The sequence below is a fragment of the Bufo gargarizans genome, chromosome 1 (genome assembly GCF_014858855.1).
Source record: "Bufo gargarizans isolate SCDJY-AF-19 chromosome 1, ASM1485885v1, whole genome shotgun sequence".
NCBI classification, from domain to species: Eukaryota; Metazoa; Chordata; class Amphibia; order Anura; family Bufonidae; genus Bufo; species Bufo gargarizans.
This window is the reverse complement of record NC_058080.1, coordinates 572,173,211-572,199,256: the sequence shown is the minus strand read 5'-3', so window position 1 is coordinate 572,199,256 and position 26,046 is coordinate 572,173,211. Positions and strand designations below refer to the sequence as shown.

The 26,046-nt window shown below is 46.1% G+C and overlaps 1 protein-coding gene across 1 annotated transcript; it reads right to left on the bottom strand.

Moving 5' to 3' along the window:
• Positions 1-3,005: 3,005 nt before the first annotated feature.
• Positions 3,006-25,966, bottom strand: RILPL2 (Rab interacting lysosomal protein like 2). The gene is made up of 5 exons (XM_044275696.1): positions 25,851-25,966; positions 10,304-10,631; positions 8,934-9,085; positions 6,106-6,219; positions 3,006-5,075 (listed from the first exon to the last, which is right to left on the bottom strand). The coding sequence occupies exons 2-5, from the start codon at positions 10,607-10,609 to the stop codon at positions 5,036-5,038; spliced, it is 612 nt and encodes a 203-aa protein (XP_044131631.1). The 5' UTR covers positions 10,610-10,631; positions 25,851-25,966; the 3' UTR covers positions 3,006-5,035.
• Positions 25,967-26,046: the final 80 nt, after the last annotated feature.

The following is a 26,046-nucleotide window of genomic DNA, read 5'->3' as shown; positions in this document are numbered from 1 at the left end:
CGCAGCCCGTATAGTTTACCCTGTGTCCTGCAGCTATGGTCGCGGCAGACCTACCTCATGTGCAGGGGGAATTCGGCTTCTCCCGCGCCCGCCACCAAAAACTGCTGGGCTGGAGTGAGGGGGACAGATCAAGGAATCTCTGGTTGAGGATTTGCGTTGCCCACAGGGCATGATGAGGTGGATGGAGTCAAGATTATATCAGGATTCCTGGAGAGCCTCTCTCAGCATGTCCTCACTCCATGCCTGACAGGTCATCAGTATCTGATTGTTGGGGGTCTGACACCCAGGAACCCCTGCCAATCAGCTGTTTGAGAAGGCATTGCCGCTGCTGTGAGCGCCGTGGCCCTCTCACAGCTTACCAAGCACAATGCCGTACATTGTATAGATGGTATCACGGTCAGCTCCTTTTAATTCAATAGTAGCGGCACTGCCGTTACCAGATCATCTGCTTCTAAACGGACAGAGGTTCTCTGAAACAGCTGATCTGATGATTAACTGTCCTGAACAATTATATGTGTGTATGTATATATATATATATATATATACATATACACACACACACACACACACATCGTTTTTTTAAGAACTGCTTTCATTATGGAGTTTGCTATCTGTCAAGCTATGCAATTAAGTATAAAAGATAGACACTAACCGGTCTTGCTGGTTAGACAATCCGTCGCAGTAGAACTCTGAGCCTACGGGCTCTTTGTGTCACTTCAAATAATTAGGTCACCAACTCCAATGGTAGGTACAGTTTATATAAATATATAATGGGAACATCAGCAGTCACTTCTGATCTCTCTTTCAGCAGACTCTAAAGTATAGCTGCAAATCTATGGCAGAATACAGCATGCTGCAGATTTTAAAATTTGCAGCAAGAAATTGTGTAAATGTGTTCTTATACAAGAATATAATTGCATCTTCACTTGTAAGCCTCCGATAGAGACACAGGCATTCCATATGCGTCCATACAGCAGTGTATTAGGATTAGGGCTCATGCACACAAACTTATTTCCTTTCCGTGTCCATTTTTTTTGAGCACCGTATGTGGAACCATTCATTTCAGGTGGTTCGAAAAAAAGAAAAGTTACTCCAAGTGCATTCCGTATTTCTGTTTTGCACAAAAAAAATGGAACATGTCCTATCATTATCCGCATTAGGGGCCAGCTATTTTGCAAAATATGGAATGCACACAGACGTCATCCGTATTTTTGGCAGATCGTATTTTTCGCCCCATAAGACGCCCCTGCGTCTTATGGGGCAAATACTAATGCTCATTAGTACCGGAGGACCAGGAAGCGGTGAAGGCTCTGTACTCACCGCTTCCTGGTCCTCGGCTGTTGGCTATGCAGGGCTGCGTACAGAGTGAGGGTGCTCTATGACCTCACGCTGTGCGCGCCGGTCCACTGCACAGCCAGCGGCTGGATGAAGAGGATCGTGCTGGAGGAGAGGAGCGGCGGGGTCCAGAGCGGGAAAGGTAAGGGCTTTTTTATTCCAGGTTGATGGGGGCTAATATAAGGCTTATGGTGGCTGGTGACAAGCAATGGGGGCTGACATGAGGCTGCTGGGGGCTGATGAGAGTTAATAGGGTCTGAAAAGAGGCTGCTGGGGGCTGGTGACAGGCAATGATGGCTCATATGAGGCTGATGACAAGCAATGGGGGCTGATATGAGGCTGCTGACAGGCAATGGGGGGCTGATATGAGGCATATGGGGACTGATGAGAGGCATGGGGCTCTTATCTGAGGTCTTATTAACATTGGGGGTCTTATTGGGGCTGTCAGCTGAGGTCTAATTGGTGGTTTGACCAGAGATCTAATAAGATTTTATTTTTTTCTTATTGTCCTCCTATAAAACCTAGGTGCGTCTTATGGGCCGGTGCATCTTATAGGGCGAAAAATACGGTACACACTGTTGTGTGCATAAGCCCTTATACAGTATATTCTTGCTTAGAACCAATAATTCTAGAAGAGGATAAAGCAGGCCACAAATGATATTTTTCATATAGAATCTGATGAAGTATGAAATGATAGGCATATGGAAGTACAACAGGGCCCCCTAGCCTTCAACGTCTGCAATAATACAGACAGATGGATAAAGTTTCGGCTACATGTGTCGCATGACACAAAAATATGTGCGACTTCTGTAAATTGCTGTTGTGTGACTATTTTAGAGCAGTGATTTTGTTGTGGAAACACAACTTCAACATAAGTCACAGGTGAGGAGCGTGTTGCGTGCAACATACATTAAAGTCAAGCGTGACATGCAGCCAAAAATGCAACATGTTTGTATTGTTTGCGACAGTCGCAACGTTGCATGTAGCATTGCAAAACCACTGACAAACATTACATTAAAATGTCGCATGACATGTGTAGCCGAACCCCAACGCTTCTCATGCTGTCCATTTCTTGCTAAACCTAAATAAGTAACAAAACAAGATTCGAAATTCAACTTTTTTTTTTATTGGCAGTAAAGAAATAATTTAAGACAGTCATAAAAAAAAATACAAAAAGATAGTAATATATAGGAATGTATAGTATATAATCAGGCAGATTTTAACATTCATCTGTATATATAACATAAAACATTCTGGATCCTTCTCCAACGTGACAACACAAGAATAATTCACACAACTCAAAGTATAAGGCCCCTTTCACACGAGCGTGACGGATTAGGTCCGGATGCGTTCAGGGTGCATTCAGTGAAACTCGCACCATTTTATAAGCAAGTTCAGTCAGTTTTGTCTGCAATTGCGTTCAGTTTTTTTCCACGCGAGTGCAATGCGATTTAATGCGTTTTGCACACGTGTGATATAAAACTGAAGGTTTACTAACAACATCTCCTAGCAACCATCAGTGAAAAATCCATCGCCTCCGCACTTGCTTCCGGATGCAATACGTTTTTCACTGAAGCCCCATTCACTTCTATGGGGCCAGGGCTGTGTGAAAAACGCTGAATATAGAACATGCAACGTTTTTCACGCAATGCAGAACTGATGCGTGAAAAAAAATGCTAATGTACACAGACCCTTTGAAATGAATGGGTAAGGATACAGTACGGGTGCAATGCGTTCACGTTACGTATTGAACCCCGCGCGGAAAACTTGCTTGTGTGAAAGGGGCCCAAGAAGAACGTAGGCAAACAGCTTTTTTTTCTATTATAACGAAAGCAAATTCTTTCTGATCACAGATCACCCCCATACATATGAAAAATAGGATTCCTGGAATGTGTTTTTTTTCCCCCTTAACCTTTCAGACTAATCATGATCAATGGCAAAATACTTCATTTACAAAATGTAGACACATGGCAAGTATGTAAACCTATCTGGCAATTCACAAGTGGCCAGTTCAGCACACGACCAGTACCACAACCAGTATCTTCCCAGTCTTGGGTTAGTCCTTTAGTACATAGATGTATAAATACTTCCTGTTTCAACAGATTTTCTCTTCCACTTTCATCTCTCAGTAAACGCTATACAATAAAGCTTTTGTTAGTAAAAAAAAAAATATATAAAAAAAATAAACCAGTTTTGGGAAATATACCAGTTGCATCATATTACAGGGGTTTTCCTATTACAACTAATCCCAAATCCACAGTTAGGGCTCATGCACACGACAGTTGCAAATTGCGGATCCCAGCCGTGTGCATTCTGCATTTTGCGAAACGGAAAGGGCGGCCCCTAATAGAACAGTCCTATCCTTGTCTGTAATGCGGACAATAATAGGGCATGTTTGTCCAACAGGAATTGAAGTGAATGAGGCCGCAAAAAAAACTGAATGGAAACAGAAGCATGAGCATGATCTGCAGGAGTCCAACCTCTGGGGCCCCTGACAATTACTATAACTGGGGCCCATGTTCCTCCGTTTGAATGGAGCAGCATGCATGTCCACCATTCCATTCAACTGTATGGTAGTGTCAAACATTGTCGAGTACAAGTGCTCGGCTATCTCTGGCAGCCCCATACAGCTGAATAAAGGGGCAGCGCACATGCTTTCAAATGGGGGAAAACAGGCCCCCGCTCTAGCCATCGTTGGGTGTCCTGTGGATAGGGGATAACTTGTTCCTGAGACCTTTTGGGCAGACTCTCCAACATGGCCAGACCCACAGAAGGAATCATTAGCCGATTCTACTCTACACCAGATACATTTCCCCCAATATTTTAAAGGAAGTCTGTCAGCTTGGAAACACCCCCAAACTATAGTAAGCTGTGTCCGGTTATGTCATTTGTATCTTCATACTCACTTGCATTCTGACACTGTGCTTCCACAAACCAGCAGTGAGAGGACTCCTGTGCCCATACACATTAATGCAGAGGACTCAAGGAGGAGTCCTCTCACTGCTGGTTTGTAGCACAGCGTCGGAATGCAAGTGAGTATGAAGATAAAAATTACATAAGCTGACTCAGCACCACTTACTCTAGTTGGGGGGGAGGGGGGAGGGTTCGGAGCTGACAGATTCCCTTTAATAGCGATCTACTGCTAGTAATAGGAGCACATGCTGTCAGCAAAATAGTGACACAAAGAGGGGTTACGGGTAGCGCACGCACTCCAACTCATGGGCTGAAATAGATACTATAATAGGATTACAATCTAGTCATAGGAAGCTGGGTTTTTAACAATCGCAAAGGTTTTAATTACAAAAATAAGGGTGAAGTTTTAATAAGTTGACACACCAAATAGTTAAATGTGACTATAGGTAATATAGCCTCAGCCTGGGATAAATCAATACCTAACATTTGTCAGGGTCAGTGCTCCATCTGTCATGTCACTGGGTCAGGTGACACACGGGGACATGTTACCGCTGAGGGCATTAATTGGCTGCAGCAGCCAAGTGACCCACATCAAACCAGATCCTGTCGCGGGAAGACCAGAGAGCTGCGGCAGTGGCAGGGGCGCAAAGGAGCTGGAACCCAGTGGCAAGGATCAGATAAGTATGGTTCCCTCCGCAGGTCCTGCCCAAAATGTCTCCATGGGTGAACAATCCCCTAAAGTAGTGAACTTGTAAAAATACCCAGGGTAAAAATACTGAAAACAGCATTACTGTTGTGCTTGCTTTTCTTGTTTGAAGGGAGAAAACCTACATGGAGGGAATAAAAGGGAAAATATATAAGAAATCACTATATCTCATATCGCTGAAATGACTTTACAGCTATCAGCTCCAGGAGGAGGACACAAGCCGTGGTGCAGTGCGCTCGCTGGGTTTGGTAAGCGATTGCTGAAAGATCACATGCTGTAAAATCTGCAGCGTGCCCTCAATTATGCCGATTTTGTTTTGCTACATGTTGATCCCTTTTTTATTTTTAAAAACCTCATCCACATATACTATACTGTGAATTGCTGTAGAATTGCAGTGCGGATCTGCAGCAATAAACACAGCGTGCGAATTCAACCTTACACCGCCCCCATTTATTACTGTTTTATTCAATCTGACATCTAGCAATTAGGGATGAACAAACTTGTGTTTTCAAGGTTCGGGTTATCAAAAAAATCCCATTATGGATTCCGCTACCACGGACCATAAGTTATGGTCTGTAGTAGCTGAACAACCCGAACCTTGTACGCTGAACTTCAAAACACAAGTTCGCTCATCTCTACTCGCAATGCTAAACACCAGGTCTGTATCCCATCAATGGAAGCCCATACCAGGCTACAAATCATGGCAGAAATCAACTGGCTAATCGGCTTTTTAACTGCTGGCACGGTCATGGGCAGCTTACTGGTACCTCGAAACTGTTTGACCTGTTGCATGTTGCCGTTACACCTAGAGGCTCAGCTCTCTCCGCAATTGCTAAGCCCTCTCCACTTTGATTGACAGGGCCAGAAAATGATGACGTTTACACTGCCTAGAGGCTCATTTTCATATGTTAAACCATCATTTTTCCCAGCAGTGCGGGCACATATGAACATGGGACCAACACAGATGTCTTCAGCTGCCAAGGCACATGTAACAGGTCAGCCAGTGTCATAGGTACAAATCTGCTGACAGATGCCCTTTCACTGGGTTCGACATATATAGAATTGTTTAAAATGATCAATTCTAGTTTACAATCAGATAATCCTTGTCCTTTAAGGAAATCGCAATGTACAGAGAAGGGTAACACACTTACAGGCGTCTTATAGTTGACTTATCTTTGCTGCTGTCGTTTGGCCTAGGTGAAGTGGTGATTATGGATTCATTTTCCAATGTCACAATGTGGTCCTCAGTTGGAGGAATGATCCCACTGAGAAGGGAATTGCAGAAATTACGCTTTTGCTTATAGAATTCATTTTTTTTACATGTTTTATTAAACAATAACCCATAAGGTACATCAATACAGGCAGTAATACATCAGTTCAGAGCAATCATCGTGGATACGGCGACATTAAATCGCATTTAGACCTGAATTAGTGAGAAGTGAAGGGCACCACGCTCCCTACACCTTCCGGAAAGTCTGCGGGCAGCGCCTATTCTTATATACTACATTTTCAAAGGGTATAACTTGATTCACAACAGATTTCCATTGGACAAGAGTAGGAGGACGATCCCCATCCACCTTAGTGCTACAGCTTTCCTGGCTAGGAAGAGAGTCTCCCGTAGGAAAATGTGAGTGTGATGAGGCCAAACTTCCTATACCAGAATACCCAGAAAGCAGATCTCAGGACGAGCTGGGACCTGACTAGAGGCCAACTGAGATAAGAGATCTATGACACTATGCCATAAGGCCTGTAAATAAGAGCACGCCCACATTATGTGCCAAAAGTCCGCAGAACCTTCAGAACATCTACCCATCTTGTGTAACCTTGTGGGAGACAGGTAGCAATGGTGTAGAATGAATAACAGTATCAACTGGTTGTTAGCTGATGGAGATACGGTGGAAGGCGACTCTAGGGCCTCTTGCCAATCCTCGGCCATCACAGAGGGAATATGCTCTTTCCACTTAGCCTCTACCCTAAGCAGTGCTAAGGCCATGCGATATTCCAATAGGTGCATATGCCCGTCGGACCCTGTGTGGAGAATGTACCTATTAAGGCATACTCTGAAATGGCGTGACTATTGCCAGAAAATTTAATATGGAGAGCGTGGTGCACCTGTAAGTATCTAAAAAAAAAAACAGTTACATCATATTACTGGAGTTTTCCTATTACAACTAATCCCCTATCCACAGGATAGGAGTTAGGGCTCATGCACACGACCGTTGGAAGTTTTGCCGTCCGCAAATTGTGGATCTGCAAAACACATACACTGGCCGTGTGTATTTCGCATTTTGCGGAACGGAACGGCCGGCCCCTAATAGAGCAGTCCTATCCTTGTCCATAATGCGTACAATAATAGGACTTTCTATTTTTTTGCGGAACAGCCATACGGACATGGAATGGACACGGAGTAAATTCAGTTTTTTGCGGCTCCATCGAAGTGAATGGTTCCGCATACGGGTCGCTAAACAAAACGGAACGGACACTGAAAAAAAATATGTGAGCCCTTAAAGGGGTTGTCTGAACCCGGACATACCCTTATTTTCACCCCGGCAGCCCCCCTGAGCCTAGCATCGGAGCATCTCATGCTCCGATGCGCTCCCGTGCCCTGCGCTAGATCGCGCAGGGCACAGGCTCTTGTGTTTTCAATAACACACTGCCGGGCGGTAACTTCCGCCCAGCAGTGTGTTCGGTGACGTCACCGGCTCTGAGGGGCGGGCTTTAGCTCTGCCCTAGCCGTTTTACTGGCTAGGGCAGAGCCAAATCCCGCCCATCAGTGCCGGTGACGTCACCGGGCTGCCTGTCAGCCCCATAGAGAGCCCCGGTACGTCACCGGAACTCAGAAAAATGCCTTTGCCCTGGGCGATTTAGCGCAGGGCAAAGGAGAGCATCGGAGCATGAACTGCTCCGATGCTCATGTCAGGGGGGCTGCCGGGGTGAAAATGGAGGGATGTCCAGGTTCAGCTCTGAACCTGGACAACCCCTTTAAGCGTCTGATCTGCAGGAGTCCAACCTCTGGGGCACCTGCCAATTACTATAACTGGGGCCCATGTTCCCGTTTAAATGGAGCAGCATGCATGTCCACCACTTCATTCAACTGTATGGTAGTGCCAAACATTGTCAAGTACAAGTGCTCTGCTATCTCCGGCAGCCCCATACAGCTGAATAAAGGGGCCGTGCACATGCTTTCAAATGGGGGAAAACAGGCCCCCTCTCTAGCCATCGTTGGGTGTCCTGTGGATAGGGGATACGTTTTTGTGCACCCTCCCTGGGACCTTTTGGGCAGACTCTCCGACTCTCCTGAGATTAACAAATTACCTATATTCACATTTATCAACTATTTAGTGCTTTAAATGATTAAATCTTCACCTTTAAAACCTTTGCTATTGTTAAAGCCCCATCACTAGATTGTAATCCTATCCTGCAGGCATCTATAGAAATAGGTAAGGCTATTTTCACACTCGCGTTTGTGCAGATCCATGACGGATCCGCACAAACGCTTCCGTTCAGATAATACAACCGCATGCATCCGTTCAGAATGGATCCGTTTGTATTATCTGTAACATAGCCAAAACGGATCCGTCTTGAACACCATTGAAAGTTAATGGGGGACGGATCTGTTTTCTATTGTGCCATATTGTGTCAGTGAAAATTGATCCATCCCCATTGACCTACATTGTGTGTCAGGACGGATCAGTTTGCCTCTGCATCATCAGGCGGACACCAAAACGGTGCAAGCAGCGTTTTGGTGTCCGCCTCCAGAGCGGAATGAAGGCGGAATGGAGCCAAACTGATGCATTCTGAGAGGATCCGTTAACTGATCCGTTTTGGACCGCTTGTGAGAGCCCTGAAACGGATCTCACAAACGGAAACCAAAACGCCAGTGTGAAAGTAGCTTCAGAAGGACTCCGGACTTTTCATAGAATTCATTTTTAACATTAAACAGGATTTTAAATTACTGGAAGGACAATTTCTAAATCACCTTTTGTAGCACTGCAATTCATCTTGTGCAACCAAGAGCTGAACCTTCAACTTGTTCCGCTCCTGCAGCACCTCCCTTAGCTCTTGTAATGTAAATCGTGGCCGGTTTGGGTCTGTGAGATCTATAACCATCTTGTCTGGTCCAAGGTCAGTCTAGAAAAAAAAGGGTGTGCGACTTAGTATATGCAGCATATTGAAACTCTACACAACACAAGGACTGGACTGAAGGCACGGTTTATACGCCATTGATGGGAGACACTTGTCTCCTGACTAATGAGTCTGTCTAATTTTTTTAATAAATTGCACAGTATTTTTTGTCATTTGGTATAATAGTCCAGGAAACCATCATTATAGTTCGTTGCTCATATATAGGGCAACATATCCCGACAACAGATTTGTTTTAAAGACCACCTGTCAGCAGGAAGAGTTCAATAAACCTGCATACTGCCTGGTAGGGTCGATCCTGCTGATTAAAATGATACTTGTCTTGTGAAAATTGGTTGTGGCGTTACTCTTTATGGGAATGAGGGCCAAGGGGCGGGGTCTGGCTACTGGGGGCCCCTCTGTGCACTGAACATCCCATCTGCACATAGAATAAAATCTATTTCTTCTTGTGAACGCTGCAACTGATTTTCACATGACTTGTATCCTTTTACCCTGGGTTCACACCTGAGCGTTTCTCAAACGCGCGTTTTACGCGCGCATTTTTTGTAATAGTAAACGCGCGTTTGTGTGATTGACTGCAGTGTCCTATGGCCACAAACGCGCGTCAAAACGCCCCAAAGAAGCTCAAGTACTTGATTATGCGTCAGGCGTTTTAAAGCGCGATCGTACGCGCTGTAAAACGCCCAGGTGAGAACCATTCCCATAGGGAAGCATTGGCTTTCATGTGTTGAGCGTTTTACAGCGCGTTTGAATGCGCTGTAAAACGCTCAGGTGTGAACCCAGCCTTAAGCAGCAGGATTAACCCTACCAGGCAAAGCGCATGGTTTAACATAGTTGATCCTGCTGACAGGGATCAAGTAATACCCAAATATAATATTAAGTAATCAGACTCGGACTACAGGATTGCAATCAGCCTACAAACTGGGTTTGTAGTCTGTTACCATGGAGCAGCAGCTAGGTTCACACTAGTGTTAGGTGATCCGGCATAGTCAATGGGGATCCAGCAGTCAACGGCAGTGCTGGATACGGTGAAATCTGGCAGGCTGTTCTCTGCCGAAACAGTCTATTGGATTTCATAACGCAGATGTGAACATACCCGAAGACATTTTTTTATCAAGACTACATGAAAAGTTGCTTCTTTTTTAAAATTTTTATTGTAGACTCCATGGATTAAAAAAAAAATGCAAATGGCAAAGGGGAAGATACCTGATCTGCTGGAGGGCTTTCTCTCATCAGTCTTTCCACCTCACCCTTTAGATTATCCCTTTCCATCTTCATCTCCTCTGTAACAAGACTTGATTGGTTCACCAGTGTCTCCAGGACTTCCAGAATACGGACAATCTTAAACTGAAGATCAGCCACAAGGTCCGTCACACCGTGGGCTTCTTTGCTGATCTTCATAAGATCTCTGCCTATAACATGTGAGATATCATACACATCTTCTACTGTCATCTGAAAGGGGTCCTTTTCAAATGCGGTCTCTGGTGACATGTCCTCTTGCTCAATTTCCATTTTTCTGTAATCCACTTACTTCCTGCCAAAGATATAAAGCAAAATGTTGTATTCACAGCTGAGTAGATGTTAAGGACAGTATAAAATCCTCAATTTCATAGATTCACTGTGTGTGCGGGGGGCGCACTGATGTGGTCATGGGGCACACAATCTCTGCCAGCCTAGTCTCTAGCACTTGGACTGTGACCTTACTCCAAACAACCAGACCAACACAGCCCCCTCCCTGTGCTAGATACATTTTACATGGTCTCTGGTAAGGCTGTGTTCACATGTGCACTGGGAACTCTGGCAGTCTGTTTGGTGGAACAGGCCAAACCTCTCAGCACCCTAATGCTGCAAGGGAGATGAGTCCGATGAGACTTCTGTCCCAGCCCCTGACCATGACTGGCAGTTATGGGGAAGGCAGGGCAGAGGAGTCTCATCAGACTCATCTCCATTGCGGCATTAGGGTGCTGCAAGGTTCGGCCTGCCAGTACTGTAAAAGTACTGACACCGTACTGAAATCAGCGGGTCTGTCACTATGCTATGCTGCCCTTAGTGAAGATAGCATAGTAAAGGTGACAGGTTACCTTTAAAGGGAGTCGTTCGGGTAATTTTCGCTAATCTAAATACCAGCAGTGGCCACCAGTACTTGTACAAGCATGCTAAACTAGAAGAAGAAAATCCCTTTATTGTCCCTCAGTGGGGAAATTTTAGAAGAACTAACCTTTATGTCCAACCGTTTAATCCAATGAAAAACAGCCCCTAAGTGTCCAGCGGGGAGGGCTTTGCTTTTAAAGTGCCTGAGCCCACTGCCCTTCCCTGCCGTCTGCTCCTCCTCTAACCTTCCAAGGCTTCCTCCCCTCTCCCCTGACATCAGGGTGATGCCGTAGCCACCAGAACATTGTGCAAGCATGCTTTTACAGTACTGGCAGGCCGAACCTCGCAGCACCCTAATGCTGCAAGGGAGAGGAGTCCGATGAGACTCCTACTGCTAGTCATGGTCAGGAGGTGGGGGAGGGCGGGCTCATCGGACTCATCTCCCTTGCAGCAATAGGGTGCTGTGCGGTTCGGCCTGCCAGGACTGTAAAAGTACTGAATACTAGCCCAGAAGTGACAGCCCACCGAAATCAGCAGGTCTCTCACTATGCTATGCTGTTCTCATAGTAGAGGTGACAGGTTCCCTTTAATGGAAGTCTTTACCTAACTACCAGCAGTGGCCTCCAGAACGTTGTACATGCATGCTAAACAAACCTTCCCTTTAAGATTAAAATAGGTAATGCCTTATTAAAATGCAGGATTGCCCTGACAGGTACAGACGTATGTAATGTCTGTGAGCAGCTTTTTAGTCACTATCTCTGCTATCCTGCTCGTGTAATTTTCCCCATCCGTAGGCCGGGTTCACATATGTGTTGTGTATATGCAAATAATACTAAACGCAGCATATATGCCGAAAAGCAGCTGGATCCTATTCCAGTGAATGGGGATCTGGCTATGCTGGATACGGTGAACTCCGACAGTCTGTTCTTCTGCCGGAAATTGGTTATTCGATAAATGACATGAAGGTATGGTTACAATGCTTGTACGTTGCGATGACCATTGCTGGTAGTTATATTAGTGAAAACCACCTGACAAACGCCCTTTAAGGGCTGTACTCAGCTAGCTTCAGCAGTCAGAGAATGAATGGAGCAGCACTGTGCGTGCAGTCGGATCCCCACCAATTACATACTTATCACCTGTCCCCTGGATGGTGGGACAACCCCTTTAATTCCTTTGGGACCAGGCCAATTTTCATTTTTGTTTCTTCCTCATCGCCTTCCAACAGCCATAACTTTTTTAGGCCTCGTTCACATTTAGAATCCAGTAGCCTGATCCGAGGATTAGGCTTCTAGAGCTCACCATATCTGGCTGCGTACCACCGGATCCCCATTGTCTATAATGGATCTGGCAGAGATCTGGTCGCTCCCCAGAAAATGTGCCGGGAATTGACCAGACAAAAAGTTTTGCATGCGAATGTCGGGGAGCAGCCGGATCCCATTATAGTCAATGGGGATCCGGCGGTACACGGATACAGCGAGCTCCGGTAGCCTGATCCTCAGCCGGATGAGGCTACCAGATTCCAAACACAACTGTGAATGGTGCCTTATTTTTCAGTGAGGGCTTGTTTATAGGAGACAAATTGTATTTTTATGGCACCATTTAAATTACCATATCATGTATAGAAGAACAGGAAAAGGTATTTGTGGGAAGTGAAAACAAATGAAAAAACAAAACAAACAAAAAAAACCGGAATTAGACTTACCGGTAATTCAGTTTCCATGAAATCACCATGACGGCCACAAGGAGATTGACCCATGACCTCTGTGGGGGCAGGAAACAGAGAAGAGGTTAAATTGCCCCCTCCCACCACCACACCTCAGTGTTCCAAAGATATCAAGTGCCAGAAGTGTCCTAGTATTTCCCAGTATTACACCATACCAGAAAAATACCGGTGAAAACAAAATATCAACAAAAGAATGGGAGGGAATGTATGGGCCGTCATGGTGATTTCATGGAAACTGAATTACCGGTAAGTCTAATTCCGGTTTTCCCATATCATCACCATGACGGCCACAAGGAGAGTTATAAAATTATTTTTTATGGGTGGGGGCAACCGCCTGGAGAACCTTCTGACCAAAGGAGAGGCCAGAGGTTCCAGACAAGTCCAAACGGTAATGTTTCACAAATGTGTGAATACTAGACCAGGAGGCGGCCCTGCATATATCGTCCAGGGAGGCCCCTGCTCTTTCAGCGAAGGTAGTAGATACCGCTCTGGTAGAGTGGGCTCTAATATTGGAAGGAGGATCCAGATTCTGGTTCTTATAACATAAGGTAATAGTGTCCTTAATCCATCTTGCAATGGAGGATTTTGAGGCCCTGGATCCCTTATTCCTTCCAGCAAATTGGACAAGCAGACTGTCAGACTTCCTGAAGTCCCTAGTGGCTTCCAAGTATCTAATAACTGCACGCCTAACGTCAAGGAAATGGAATTGCTCTTCTTCCTGATCCTTGGGATTGTTGAAGAAGGATGGGAGTAGGATCTCCTGGCCTCTGTTGCGGTCTGAGGCCACCTTTGGCAGGAAACCTGGGTCTAGTTTAAGCACAATCTTATCCTCAGTGATGGTAAGGTATGGTTCCCTAATGGAGAGAGCCTGAATCTCTCCCAGTCTCTTGGCAGAGGTAATTGCTATAAGAAAGGCAGTCTTGAATGAAAGCAACTTGATTGAACAATCCTCCAACGGCTCAAATGGGGAACACATAAGATTGTTGAGAACTAAATTTAAGTCCCAGGTTGGGCTGCGGGACCTAAGTGTGGGTCTCAGTCTACGTGCAGCTCTAATGAATCGTTTGATCCATCTATGGTCTGCCAGGTCGGAATCAAAGAAGGCGCTCAAAGCCGAAACTTGAACCTTTAAAGTGGATGGAGAAAGGCCCATGTCCAGGCCCCTTTGTAGAAATTCCAGAATTTTCTGGATACTGGGCCCCACAGAATTTGGATTTTCCTCGCCTGACCATGAACAGAATCTCTTCCAGATCTTCAGGTATATCGCTGAAGTGACCTTTTTCCTAGAACATCTCAGGGTGGCTATAACCTGGTCTGACAGGCCCTGAGACCTTAAGAGGGAGACCTCAGGATCCAAGCCGTGAGCTTCAGGAACTCCGGATGAGGATGTAGCAAAGGACCCTGGTATAGGATGTCCCCCCTGAGTGGGAGTCTCACTGGTTCGTCTATTGCTAGCTTTAATAGAGGGGTGAACCAACTCCTCTTGGGCCAGAACGGAGCGATCAGTATCACCGTGGTTCTCCCCTCCTGAATTTTCTGAATGACCCTCGGGATGAGCGGCAATGGAGGGAATGCGTACCCTAGATCCCAGCACCATTTTAGGGAGAAGGCGTCTACTCTCCAGGGATGGTCCCCAGCATTTAGGGAGCAGAATGTTTGCACCTTCGTATTTCTCCTTGATGCAAACAGGTCTATAGTAGGAAGCCCCCATCTTCGGGTTAGCATATTGAAGACCTCTGGGTTCAGTGCCCACTCTGTGTGATCTATTACCTGTCTGCTCAAAAAGTCTGCTTCTACATTCAGGGATCCCTTCAGGTGCATTGCTGAGATGGACTTTAGTTCCTTTTCTGCAAAGGAGAAGATCTCCTCTGAGATACTCTGGAGTCTCCTTGATCGAGTACCCCCCTGGTGTTTTAGGTAGGAGACCACAGTCACGTTGTCCGATAGGACCTTCACGTGCTGATTTCGTATTAATTGCTTGGCGGCTAGAAGGGCTTCTCTTACTGCATACAGCTCCCTGAAATTTGAAGACTGAGCAGATATTAGACGCTTCCACGTTCCTTGGAAATAGGTTCTGTCGATTTTTGCTCCCCAACCGGATTGGCTGGCGTCCGTGAAGACGGTAATCGACGGTGATCTGATCCAAGGGACTCCCTGGGACAGATTCTTCTCCTTCGTCCACCATGAGAGGGACTTCTTTACTAATCCTGGGATTGGGAGCTTGGAGTCCAGAGAACCCTTTTTGTTCCAGTGGGACAAAAGCCAGGTCTGAATCACACGGCAGTGAGCCTGTGCCCACTCGACCGAGGGTATACAGGAGGTTAGGAGGCCGATTAGGCTCATTGCTTCCCTCACTGAGCATTTTTTCCCCCGTTGGAAGTGTCTCACCTTGTTTATCAGGGACTGGATTTTGCTCTGTGGAAGAAAGGTTGACTGGGTTACAGAGTCCAGGGTAACTCCCAGAAATCTCACCTTCTGGGATGGAATTAACATTGACTTGGGTTCGTTCACTATCCAACCTAGTTGAGATAGGCGGGACAGAAATACTTCCAGGTCCGACAGCAGGAGATCTTTTGAGTCCGCTATGACTAGGAAATCGTCCAGATATGGCACTATATTTAATCCCTCCTGTCTGAGAGGGGCTATCATCTCTACCACAAGCTTGGTGAAGAGCCTTGGAGCGGCTGAAATCCCAAAGGGCAGTGCTATAAACTGGAAATGACGAATCCGATTGGAAGGGTCTAGGACAGCAAACCTCAGAAACCTCTGGTGATCTGGGTGAATGGGGACGTGCAGATAGGCATCTTTCAGGTCGATCGAGCACATAAATGCCCCTAGCTTTATCAACGGCACTAAGGATCTGAGAGACTCCATCTTGAACTTCCTGTAAAGAATAAACTTGTTCAGTTGTTTTAAGTTTATGATGGTCCGGAAGTCTCCTTCCTTTTTCCTTACTAAGAATAGGGTTGAATAGTACCCCTGACCCCTCTGAGATGCGGGGACCGGGATTACAGCACCCTTCTTCACCAAGTCCTGGACTCCTTGAAAGATATTCAGGTTGGAGAGTCTGGTAGGCAACCTCGTGATGACGAATCTTGCAGGAGGGAGAGAGGTGAACTCGATCCTGTAACCTTGCTGAATGATGTCCAGGGCCCAGGGATTTCTTGATGTTAATGACCATGGACCCAGGAAATCCTTCAGTCTCCCCCCTACAACGGCGTCATTGTTTGTCCTCAGATTTGGACTGGGGCTTGAGAAGGAAGCCCCTTCCTCTACCCCCTTTGGGATAAGACCAGCGGCCTGACTTGCCTTTCCCTCTAACAGATTTATTCTGTCCGCCGTAGGACCGAAAGGACTGATTCTTCCTAAAGGACCTTTCCTCTGGGAATCCCTTTTTCTTGTCGGCTGCCTTCTCAAGTATCTCGTCTAGGACCGGCCCGAATACATATTCTCCTGAAAAGGGGATGGATATCAGTTTTAGCTTAGAGATTCTGTCGCCCGACCAGGACTTCATCCACAAAGTCCGACGAGCCGCATTGGACAACCCTGCCTCCCTAGCACAGAATCTGATAGACTCAGCAGATGCATCTGCCAGGAAGCCTGTAGCTGATTTGAGTAGCGGTATGGACTGCAGGATCTCTTCCCTGGAGGTCTTCCTGCTTAGGTGGTTCTCAAGTTCCCCTAACCACAGGTACATAGACCTGGCTACCGATGTTGCCGCAATGTTGGTCTTGATGTTAAACATGGAGGCCTCCCAGGCTTTCCTTAAAAGGGCATCTGCTTTTCGCTCCATGGTGTCCTTCAATTGGGCAGCATCTTCAAACGGCAGGGCAGTTTTTTTGTTAACCTTAGCCACCTGCACGTCAACTTTAGGGGTCCCGTCGAACAGTTTAGACTGAGAGGGGTCGAATAATAATAGATTTTTAAACTCTTTGGAAATCCCCAATCGTTTCTCAGGTTCTGACCATTCCTCCAGAATCATTTGTCTAATGTGTTCGTTTATGGGGAAGACCCGGGATTTTTTCACCTTGAGTCCCCCAAACATTTCGTCCTGAATAGAAACGGACCTAGGGGTCTCTTCAATCCCCATTGTTGCTCTGACTGCTTTTAACAAGTCATTCATCTCCTCCGAGGAAAAATAAAATTTCCTATTATTTTCATATACCTCCCCTTCAGAGAGAGATGGATCATCCTCCCACTGCGTGGAGGTAGAAGCTTTATCGCCTGCGTCCTCGGATCCTGAAGAAAAAATCCTGGAACGCGGACGCTTGCGAGAAGGCTCGTCCTGGGGATCAGACTGAGCAACTCTAGCGGCCCGAATTTCTTCCTGAACCACCGATCTGATATTTTCCATAAGGGACGACTGTTCCTCCTGGATTACATCAGAAATACATGCTTTACAAAGCTTCTTTCCATAATCGTCAGGCAATTTCCTTGCACAAGAGATGCAGCGAGGAGGTTTTTTAAGCTTTTTTTGCGCTTCTTTAGCCTGAAACAGATATGGAAATAGCGGTATCAGAAAATAAGGCTTGGCGAGAATATCGTGCCATAAGACAAGCGGATCCCCAGAGGGATACTTACAGGAGGCAGAGGGGGAGCATCCAGCTCCATAACAGTTTGTACCTCAGGACCTGACATTCTGTAAGGTAAAATTGCAGCTGCAATACTCACAGACCTCAGATCAGCGTCCTTATGGCAGCTCCCGCCTTTTATTCAAACTGCTCTGCTCCTGCGCTTTTACTTCCGGGTTGCGGCGAACCCGGAAGTGACGTCACCGACGTCGGCGTGCGCACACGCCGGCCGCTACCAGCCCGACCCACGGGGGAGGAGGAGGAGGAGAATTGCGGCCCGGGAGCAGGCTCCAGACCAGCCAGAGCGAGTCCTCCCGATACCCCCCAGCCCAGCATGAGCACGCGGCCGCCGGCGGACTGGGGGAGCTCCGATGAGCCTCAGGTAACCAGGAGGCCCCTGGAGGTAACGAAAAAATAATAAAGCAGAATCCTATCTTCATCTCCCTGCCGCCGCAGGGAGACTCTTCTCTGACCCTGGCCACAGTGGGGACAGGAACACTGAGGTGTGGTGGTGGGAGGGGGCAATTTAACCTCTTCTCTGTTTCCTGCCCCCACAGAGGTCATGGGTCAATCTCCTTGTGGCCGTCATGGTGATGATATGGGAAAAATGCAATACCAACATTGTTCTTTTGAGTTTTATTTTTACCACGTTCACTGTACAATTTTTTTTTTTCTTTTTGCATTGCCATATTCTGACACCCATAACTGTTTATATTTGCATCTACGGGCTAGGGCTTGTTTTTGAGGGCCAATCAATAGTTTCTGTTGGTACTATTTTGGGGTGCATACAACTTTTTAAAGGGGTTTTCAGACTGTGATGACCAATTCAAGTCAATCAGCTTCTGTGCGCGCCGCTGCCTTCTCGCAGCTCACCAGGCACAGGGCAGTACATTGTATAGCGGCTGTGCTTGGTATGGCGCCATGTAACCAATGAAAATGATGTCACTGGCCTAGGGTAAGCTCCAGAAGTGCCAATGCCTTCTCAAACAGCTTATCGGCAGGCATCCCAGGTGTCGGACCCCCCTTTTATCACTATTACATTCGTTTCAGGGGGCAAGGTGACTAGAAATGGTGAATCAGCCATTTTCATTTTTGTCTAAGGACAAACACTGCAGGATAAATGCGGTTATATTTTAATAGTTCGGACGTGATTATGCCAATCTGTTGATTTTTTTATTGTCCATTTCTATGTGTGAAATTGGGAAAGGGGATGATTTCAAATTTTATTTTACAGGAATGGTATTACCCCATGTGACAACTACCCGCCAATCCCGTTGTCCTATGCCACAGTTGCCATACAGGTCTCGTCCACTAGAGGCGAATTTACTGTAAGCACAGTAAACGTTTAAGATTGGTTGGTGTGCCCGTACATGATACAATCGTGATTGTATGTACAATAAAATTATCGATTTCACGCGGGAAACCAACCTAATTTGCTGCCACCACTCTTCGTATTGAATCGGAGCGAAGAGACCCCGGCTAGCTAATCCTAAAGGGAAGAAACGGTTATTTTGCAACCTAGCTAACCAATTAACAATGTATAAAAATAAGACAAATGCGGTAGTATGTCTCTTCTGAGGACACAGCTCTTTCACACTTGCGGCAGAGTGATCCGGCAAGCAGTTCGTCGCCGGAACTGCCTGCCGGATCTGGCAAAACGTATGCCAACTGATGGCATTTGTAAGACTGATCAGGATCCTGATCAGTCTGAAAAAAGCCTGATCAGTCAGAAAAATGCATTGAAATGCTGGATCCGTCTTTCCGGTGTCATCTGGAAAAACGGATTCGGCATTTATTTTTTTCACCAGCATTCCGGTATTTTGAAATGCCGGATCCGGCACTAATACAGTCCTATGGAAAAAATGCCAGATCCGGCATTCAGGCAAGTCTTTTATCTTTTGCCTGATCAGTCATAACGACTGAACTGAAGACACCCTAAGGGCTCTTTCACACCTGCGTTCTTGTCTTCCGGCATAGAGTTCCGTCGTCGGGGCTCTATGCCGGAAGAATCCTGATCAGTTTTATCCTAATGCATTCTGAATGGAGTGAAATCCGTTCAGGATGCATCAGGATGTCTTCAGTTTCGGAACGGAACGTTTTTTGGCCGGAGAAAATACTGCAGCATGCTGCGCTTTTTGCTCCGGCCAAAAATCCTGAAGACTTGCCGCAAGGCCGGATCCGGAATTAATGCCCATTGAAAGGCATTGATCCGGATCCGGCCTCAAGCTAAACGTTGTTTCGGCGCATTGCCGGATCCGACGTTTAGCTTTTTCTCAATGGTTACCAAGGCTGTCGGGACGCTAAAGTCCTGGCAGCCATGGTAAAGTGTAGCGGGGAGCGGGGGAGCGGGGGAGCAGCATACTTACCGTCCGTGCGGCTCCCGGGGCGCTCCAGAGTGACGTCAGGGCGCCCCAAGCGCATGGATCACGTGACCGCATGGCACGTCATCCATGCGCATGGGGCTCTCTGACATCACTCTGGAGCGCCCCGGGAGCCGCACGGACTGTAAGTATACTGCTCCCCCGCTGCCCACTACTACTATGGCAACCAGGACTTTAATAGCGTCCTGGCTGCCATAGTAACACTGAAAGCATTTTGAAGACGGATCCGTCTTCAAATGCTTTCAGTACACTTGCGTTTTTCCGGATCCGGCGTGTAATTCCGGCAAGTGGAGTACACGCCGGATCCGGACAACGCAAGTGTGAAAGAGGCCTTAGGCGGGAAAATGCGCGATTTTTCTGCGCGAGTGCAAAACATTGTAATGCGTTTTGCACTCGCGTGTGAAAAATCGCGCATGTTTGGTACCCAAACCCGAACTTCTTCACAGAAGTTCAGGTTTGGGATCAGTGTTCTGTAGATTGTATTATTTTCCCTTATAACATGGTTATAAGGGAAAATAATAGCATTCTGAATACAGAATGCATAGTAAAAGAGCGCTAGAAGGGTTAAAAAAATATATATATTTTTTTTATCTCACGTTAGTCCACTTGATCGCGAAGCCTCGCATCTCCTTGTGTCTCCTTTGTTGACTAGGACCTGTGGTGAGCATTAAATACAGGTAAAGGACCTTTGATGACGTCAATCCGGTCATCACATCACCATGGTAAAAGACTATGTGATGACCGGAGTGACGTCATCAAAGGTCCTTTACCTGTATTTAATGCTCACCACAGGTCCTAGTCAACAAAGGAGACAGAAGTAGATGCTGGGCTTCGCGATCAAGTGGACTAAGGTGAGTTAAAAAAAATTTTTTATTTTTTTTAACCCTTCTAGCGCTCTTTTACTATGCATTCTGTATTCAGAATGCTATTATTTTCCCTTATAACCATATTATAAAGGAAAATAATAATGATCGGGTCTCCATCCCGATCGTCTCCTAGCAACCGTGCGTGATAATCGCACCGCATCCGCACTTGCTTGCGGATGCTATGCGATTTTCACGCACCCCATTCACTTCTATGGGGCCTGCGTCGCATGAAAATCGCACAATATAGAGCATGCTGCGATTTTCACTCAACGCACAAGTGATGCGTGAAAATCAACGCTCATGTGCACAGCCCCATAGAAATGAATGGGTCCGGATTCAGTGCGGGTGCAATGCGTTCACCGCATGCATCGCACTCGCCCGTGTGAAAGGGGCCTAAAGCATCCTGAACGGATTGCTCTCCATTCAGAATGCATAGGGATTAAACCGATCAGTTCTTTTCCGGTATAGAGCCCCTAGGACAGAACTCAATGCCGGAAAAGAAAAACGGAAGTGTGAAAGTACCTTTAGCATAGACCAGATAATCAGGTAACAAGGGCAAAACTGGAACAATAAATCGTTAGTTTTATTTTAAAAACTATCCACAAAAATATACATTAAAACTGACAGATAAATATACCTGCCAGTCGAACAGATTGGTTGGATAGAAATAAGTAAATGATGAAAGGGAATAGAATGCAAGTTCAGAATTACCGTGGTATAGTCCAGTAAAAGATAAAGTCTTTGCAAGTAATAATCCAAGATGGCGGTGTGCCCGTGTCCAGCAGGCGGTTATTTGATGTCAGATGGTGGATGAAGGACCAGGACCTGAGTGGGTCCCTGTGTTTTTACCCACTCTGGAGCTGGGAGTGGCTATGACACGTACAAGTCCAGCCTTGTTTCTCTCTTGTGCCCCAGAGAGAAAATCTGGCAGCATCCTTGCTTCGCCAGTTTCTCCGTACCCGTAGGTCAAATTAAGAAATAGAATTCATATTTATAATCAGTAGAACTTTACGAATCATCTGATACCAAATATGACTGGAAGACAATACAGCGTGCCTGAGAACTGTCATATCTCGAAGCGGGAATCTCCGATTTGCTTGCGGATTTCCTGGAAGGTGTGTTAGAATAACCCCAACCATTTCGGAAGAGATTGTTCATTCCGTATTTTCCTAACCCATGAAATATGAAGAAAATATGGGGAAAATATGCAATCTATGGATTAGAGGTGACTTTCAGGTCATCTTCCTTACTGTACCAACCATCTGCGTGATAAGGATCTCTCATTCTTCTCTGATGTTTCTGACCAGGCTCAGGGTGTTAGGACCCCTGCTGTGCTGGGGCCGCTCAGACTAGCGAGAGGGCACTTTTATGGGGTTTTGTCAAGACAATATCAGATTGATGGATGTATAACCCCCCCCCCCCCCCCCCCGGCATGGGGTCAGGAAGAATCTTTGGCCAGGATTTGCTAATTTACCTCTGTGAGCTGTAACTGAAAGTTTTAACTCTTTGTGTGAATGAGAGGGCTCTTGTGATTTTTGTAATTTTAAAACAGGATGCATTCGTGATTTATTCGTATTGCCGAGATTGCGAAGCATCACACCCCATCTAACAGGTCTGAACAGGCAATTTCACTGTGGCAGGCTAGGAATCCTTCATGAGGGTGCCTTCACCCGCAGCAGATTTTGCGGCAGAAAATTCTGCGACTGAAAATCTGTTCCATTCACCTTAATGGGGCTTGCAGAAATCCATGTGCTTGCTGCCCCATTCAAATGAATGGAACTGATTTTCAGTTGTGGAATTTTCCACAAAATCTGCCGCATGTGACGGCACCCTGAGGCCCCAGGCTGCCATTGATCAACCTCCAACCTTGGACTAACCTCTCACATGTGAATTCAACCTAAGGCTACATTCACACGTCAGTATTTTTCTATATCCCGAATTTTGGTCCGTTTTTTGCGGATCCGTTGTTCCTGAAAATGTTTCCGTATGTCATCCGTTTTTTGCGGATCCGCAAAAAACGGAAACATGTATAAATTTCAATAAGCAAATAAAGTTGTTGGATTTCTTTAAAAAAATAAATTAAAAAAATTAAATAAAAAAAAAAAAGTTTCTGTGGGCAGAATTTAATTTCCAGGAACGGAATCCGCATAAAACGGATGACATATGAATGTCTTCCGTTTTTTGCGGATCCATTGACTTTGTATTGTACCAGGATCCGATTTTTGCGAAAAAGAATAGGACAAGTTTTATATTTTTTCGGACATGCGGAACGGAACAACGGAAACGGACAGCACACATTGTGCTGTCCGATTTTTTCCAGGACCCATTGAAAATGAATGGGTACAGAACTGGTCCATATCTGTTCCCCATAAAACGGAACAGATCAGGAAAGAAAAAACAGACGTGTGAATGGACCCTAATACTTACATCATTTTTTTGCCACTAATCTATTTCTGGGGATTTGAGACGCAAAGTGTGTTTGGAGCGATGTATGCACTGGGAACAGCTCCTGGTGTCCACACCAAACATTCATACAGGGGAACACATACACAATCCTATACCACCCCACAAACAAGCCTCCCACCCATCCAGTGGTGGTTTTTACCACCATGCAATTGCGTGGGCCCCCGACAGGTGTTTTGCAAGCATAGGGGGACATAAAACTGGTGTAAATGGAAAACTGGCTTAGTTGCCCATAGCAACCAATCAGATTCTACCTTTCATTTTTAACAGCTCCTTTGGAAAACAAAAGGTGGGATCTAATTGGTTGCTATGGGCAACTAAGCCAGTTTTCCATTTACACCAGTTTTATAAATCTTCCCCATAGAGTCAGTGAAAACTGTCTATCCCTGCACCAGATTTCTCATCCAGCCACGGTGCAGGTGTAGACAGCATGTCTAAGGTTACACCATCTACAGGATTAGCAACTCTGTGGGGGAGATTTATCAAAACCGGTGTAAGGGAAAACTGGCTTAGTTGCCCATAGCAACCAATCAGATTCTATCTTATATTTTTCACAGCTCCTTTGTAAAATAAAAGGTGGAATCTGATTGGTTGCTATGGACAACTAAGCCAGTGTTCCCTTGCACTAGTTTTGATAAATTTCCCCGTGTGTTTGCTTGGTGTAAAATCAGCCTATATAACAACAAGCCAGGACAACTTAAAGGATTTATTTCTAGAATCTCAGCCACCATAGCTAAACATCGCCCCAATACTCACGGATGAATACTCACATACAACGGCCAAAAACTGTTTAAAAAAGTACAGCACTGACAGAAGTGTTCCTTTACAAACACCCCCCACTAGTGTGAACACAGCCTTATTTATGTTACTACAAATGCAAACTGAATGCATTTGGTTTAACCAGCGCATAACCCCCTTTTCGAGAAACTGGTGCAAATGTTAATTCAGTAACACATGGCCGGCGGGTCACCCACAGCAGTGAGCGGCTGCCGTGGCCTTTTGCTGTGGTAATGCATGTAAATAAAGACTCTCATCGTGTCCCAGGGCTCTGTTCACACCGTTAGGGTCCATTCACACGTCCGTAGTGTATTGTGGATCCGCAATACACTCGGCCGGCACCCCCATAGCAATTGCGGACAAGAATAGGACATATTCTATGTTTTTCCGGAGCCGCGGACTTGAAGATCGGGGGCGCGCTCCGGAAATGCGGATGCGGACAGCACACTGCGTGATGTCCGCATCCATTCCTGTCCTATAGAGAATGAATGGGTCCACAATTTGCGGAACGGATGCGGACCTATTCTACGGACATTTGGGAATGATAATTCTATGTGTGTGTGTGGGGGGTAATAAAGATCCTCTGTGCTGGAACAATGACAATGACAAGAGGACACAAGAATGTCATTACAGACAGGCTCGGACTGGCCCATAGGGGTACAGGGGAATCCCCCGGTGGGCCCCTAGTCTCCCACCCCCTGCACAAGTGGCACATAACACAGTAGATTTACTGCTCTACAAACATGTATTCATTGTACAGCACCTCAACCTGCCTATGTTCATATAAAAAAAAAGTTAGATTATTTATTTTATTTGAATGTATCCGTACGGTGGGCCCCCCAAATAAATTTTACTGGTGGTCCCTAGGTACCCCAGTCCGACACTGATTACAGATTCCTGGACGACTCCGGCTCCGTTTCCACTTTCAATGTTTTGTGCAGTTTTTGAAGCCAAAGCCAGGCATGGAATGAAAAAGAAATGACTTATATTCCGTGCCGAAATCCGCGGGAAACGTCTTTTCCGCCTCCCATTGTTCCTGAACTGGAACCAGCACTGCCTTTCATACGGCTGCTGTATTTCTGCGTGGATTTCAAAACTGCAGCAAGAAAGAAGGATGTCCACGTGCAGATCAGAGCCACTGACTGGGGGCTGGTCCGTGGTCGGCTCCATTCCAACTAGAAATCCAAAGCTGAAATCCTGGGGTCATCCTCTTATTTATGCTGTGTATTAGGGGCTCATGCACACAACCGTAGTTTTTTTGGTCGAATCCAATCCGCATTTTTTGCGGGTCGGATGCGGACCTATTCACTTCAACGGGGCCGCAAAAGATGTGGCCAGCACTCGGTCTACTGTCCCCATCCGTATGTCCGTTCCGTAGCCCCACAAACAAGATAGAACATGTCCTATTATTGTCCACTTTTCAGACAAGGATAGGAGATTTCTACAGAAAATAAAAAATAAATGGCGGCGGCTGGGATCCGTGTTTTGCAGATCTGTGATTTGCGGACCACAAATCGCTTACAGCAGGGTGCATGAGTCCTTAGAGGACAATACACAAGCGATTTTTCTGAGGAGTATTTCCTGCTCTGTGATTGCACCCTTAGGTCATGTTCACACGGTCAGGATTTGGAAGGCAAATGTCTAATACATGTGCACATTTCATGAGTCGCTCCTGGCTTTGGAGTGAAAAACTACATAAACAAGTCCAGAATAAGGAAGCCCAGCACAATAGTGCATTATACAGTGTACTCCCCAGAACAGCACTGCGCCACCTGCAGTCCAGGTCAGGCAGCCGCGTGCAGGTAGGTGCTCAGGACACCGGGCAGATATTAATCAGTGGTTTCCTATACGATATTCACAAACCTAGGATAAGTCTCTTACCACAAATGTCGCAGCCGAGGCCTCCGGTCACTTCCTCAAGTCACTTTCCAGTGGCTCAGCAGGTGACTCTTCTGGGGGTTGTCATGGAGACGGCATTCTTCTGTCCGCTCCCTCAGGCCCCGCCCACCTAACGTCGTAGGCCCACCCTGTGACGTACTGCGTTCCAAGCCTCAGGATCAGCCGTCCAATAGACGTG

Excerpts from the sequence above, each read along its gene's own strand:
- RILPL2 (XM_044275696.1), bottom strand. The coding sequence starts at position 10,609 with ATGGAAATTGAGCAAGAGGACATGTCACCAGAGACCGCATTTGAAAAG. Across the intron at positions 9,086-10,303 it reads AAAGCCCTCCAGCAGATCAG|ACTGACCTTGGACCAGACAA; the intron begins GTATCTTCCCCT and ends TTTTTTTTCTAG. Across the intron at positions 6,220-8,933 it reads GAATTGCAGTGCTACAAAAG|TGGGATCATTCCTCCAACTG; the intron begins GTGATTTAGAAA and ends TTCCCTTCTCAG.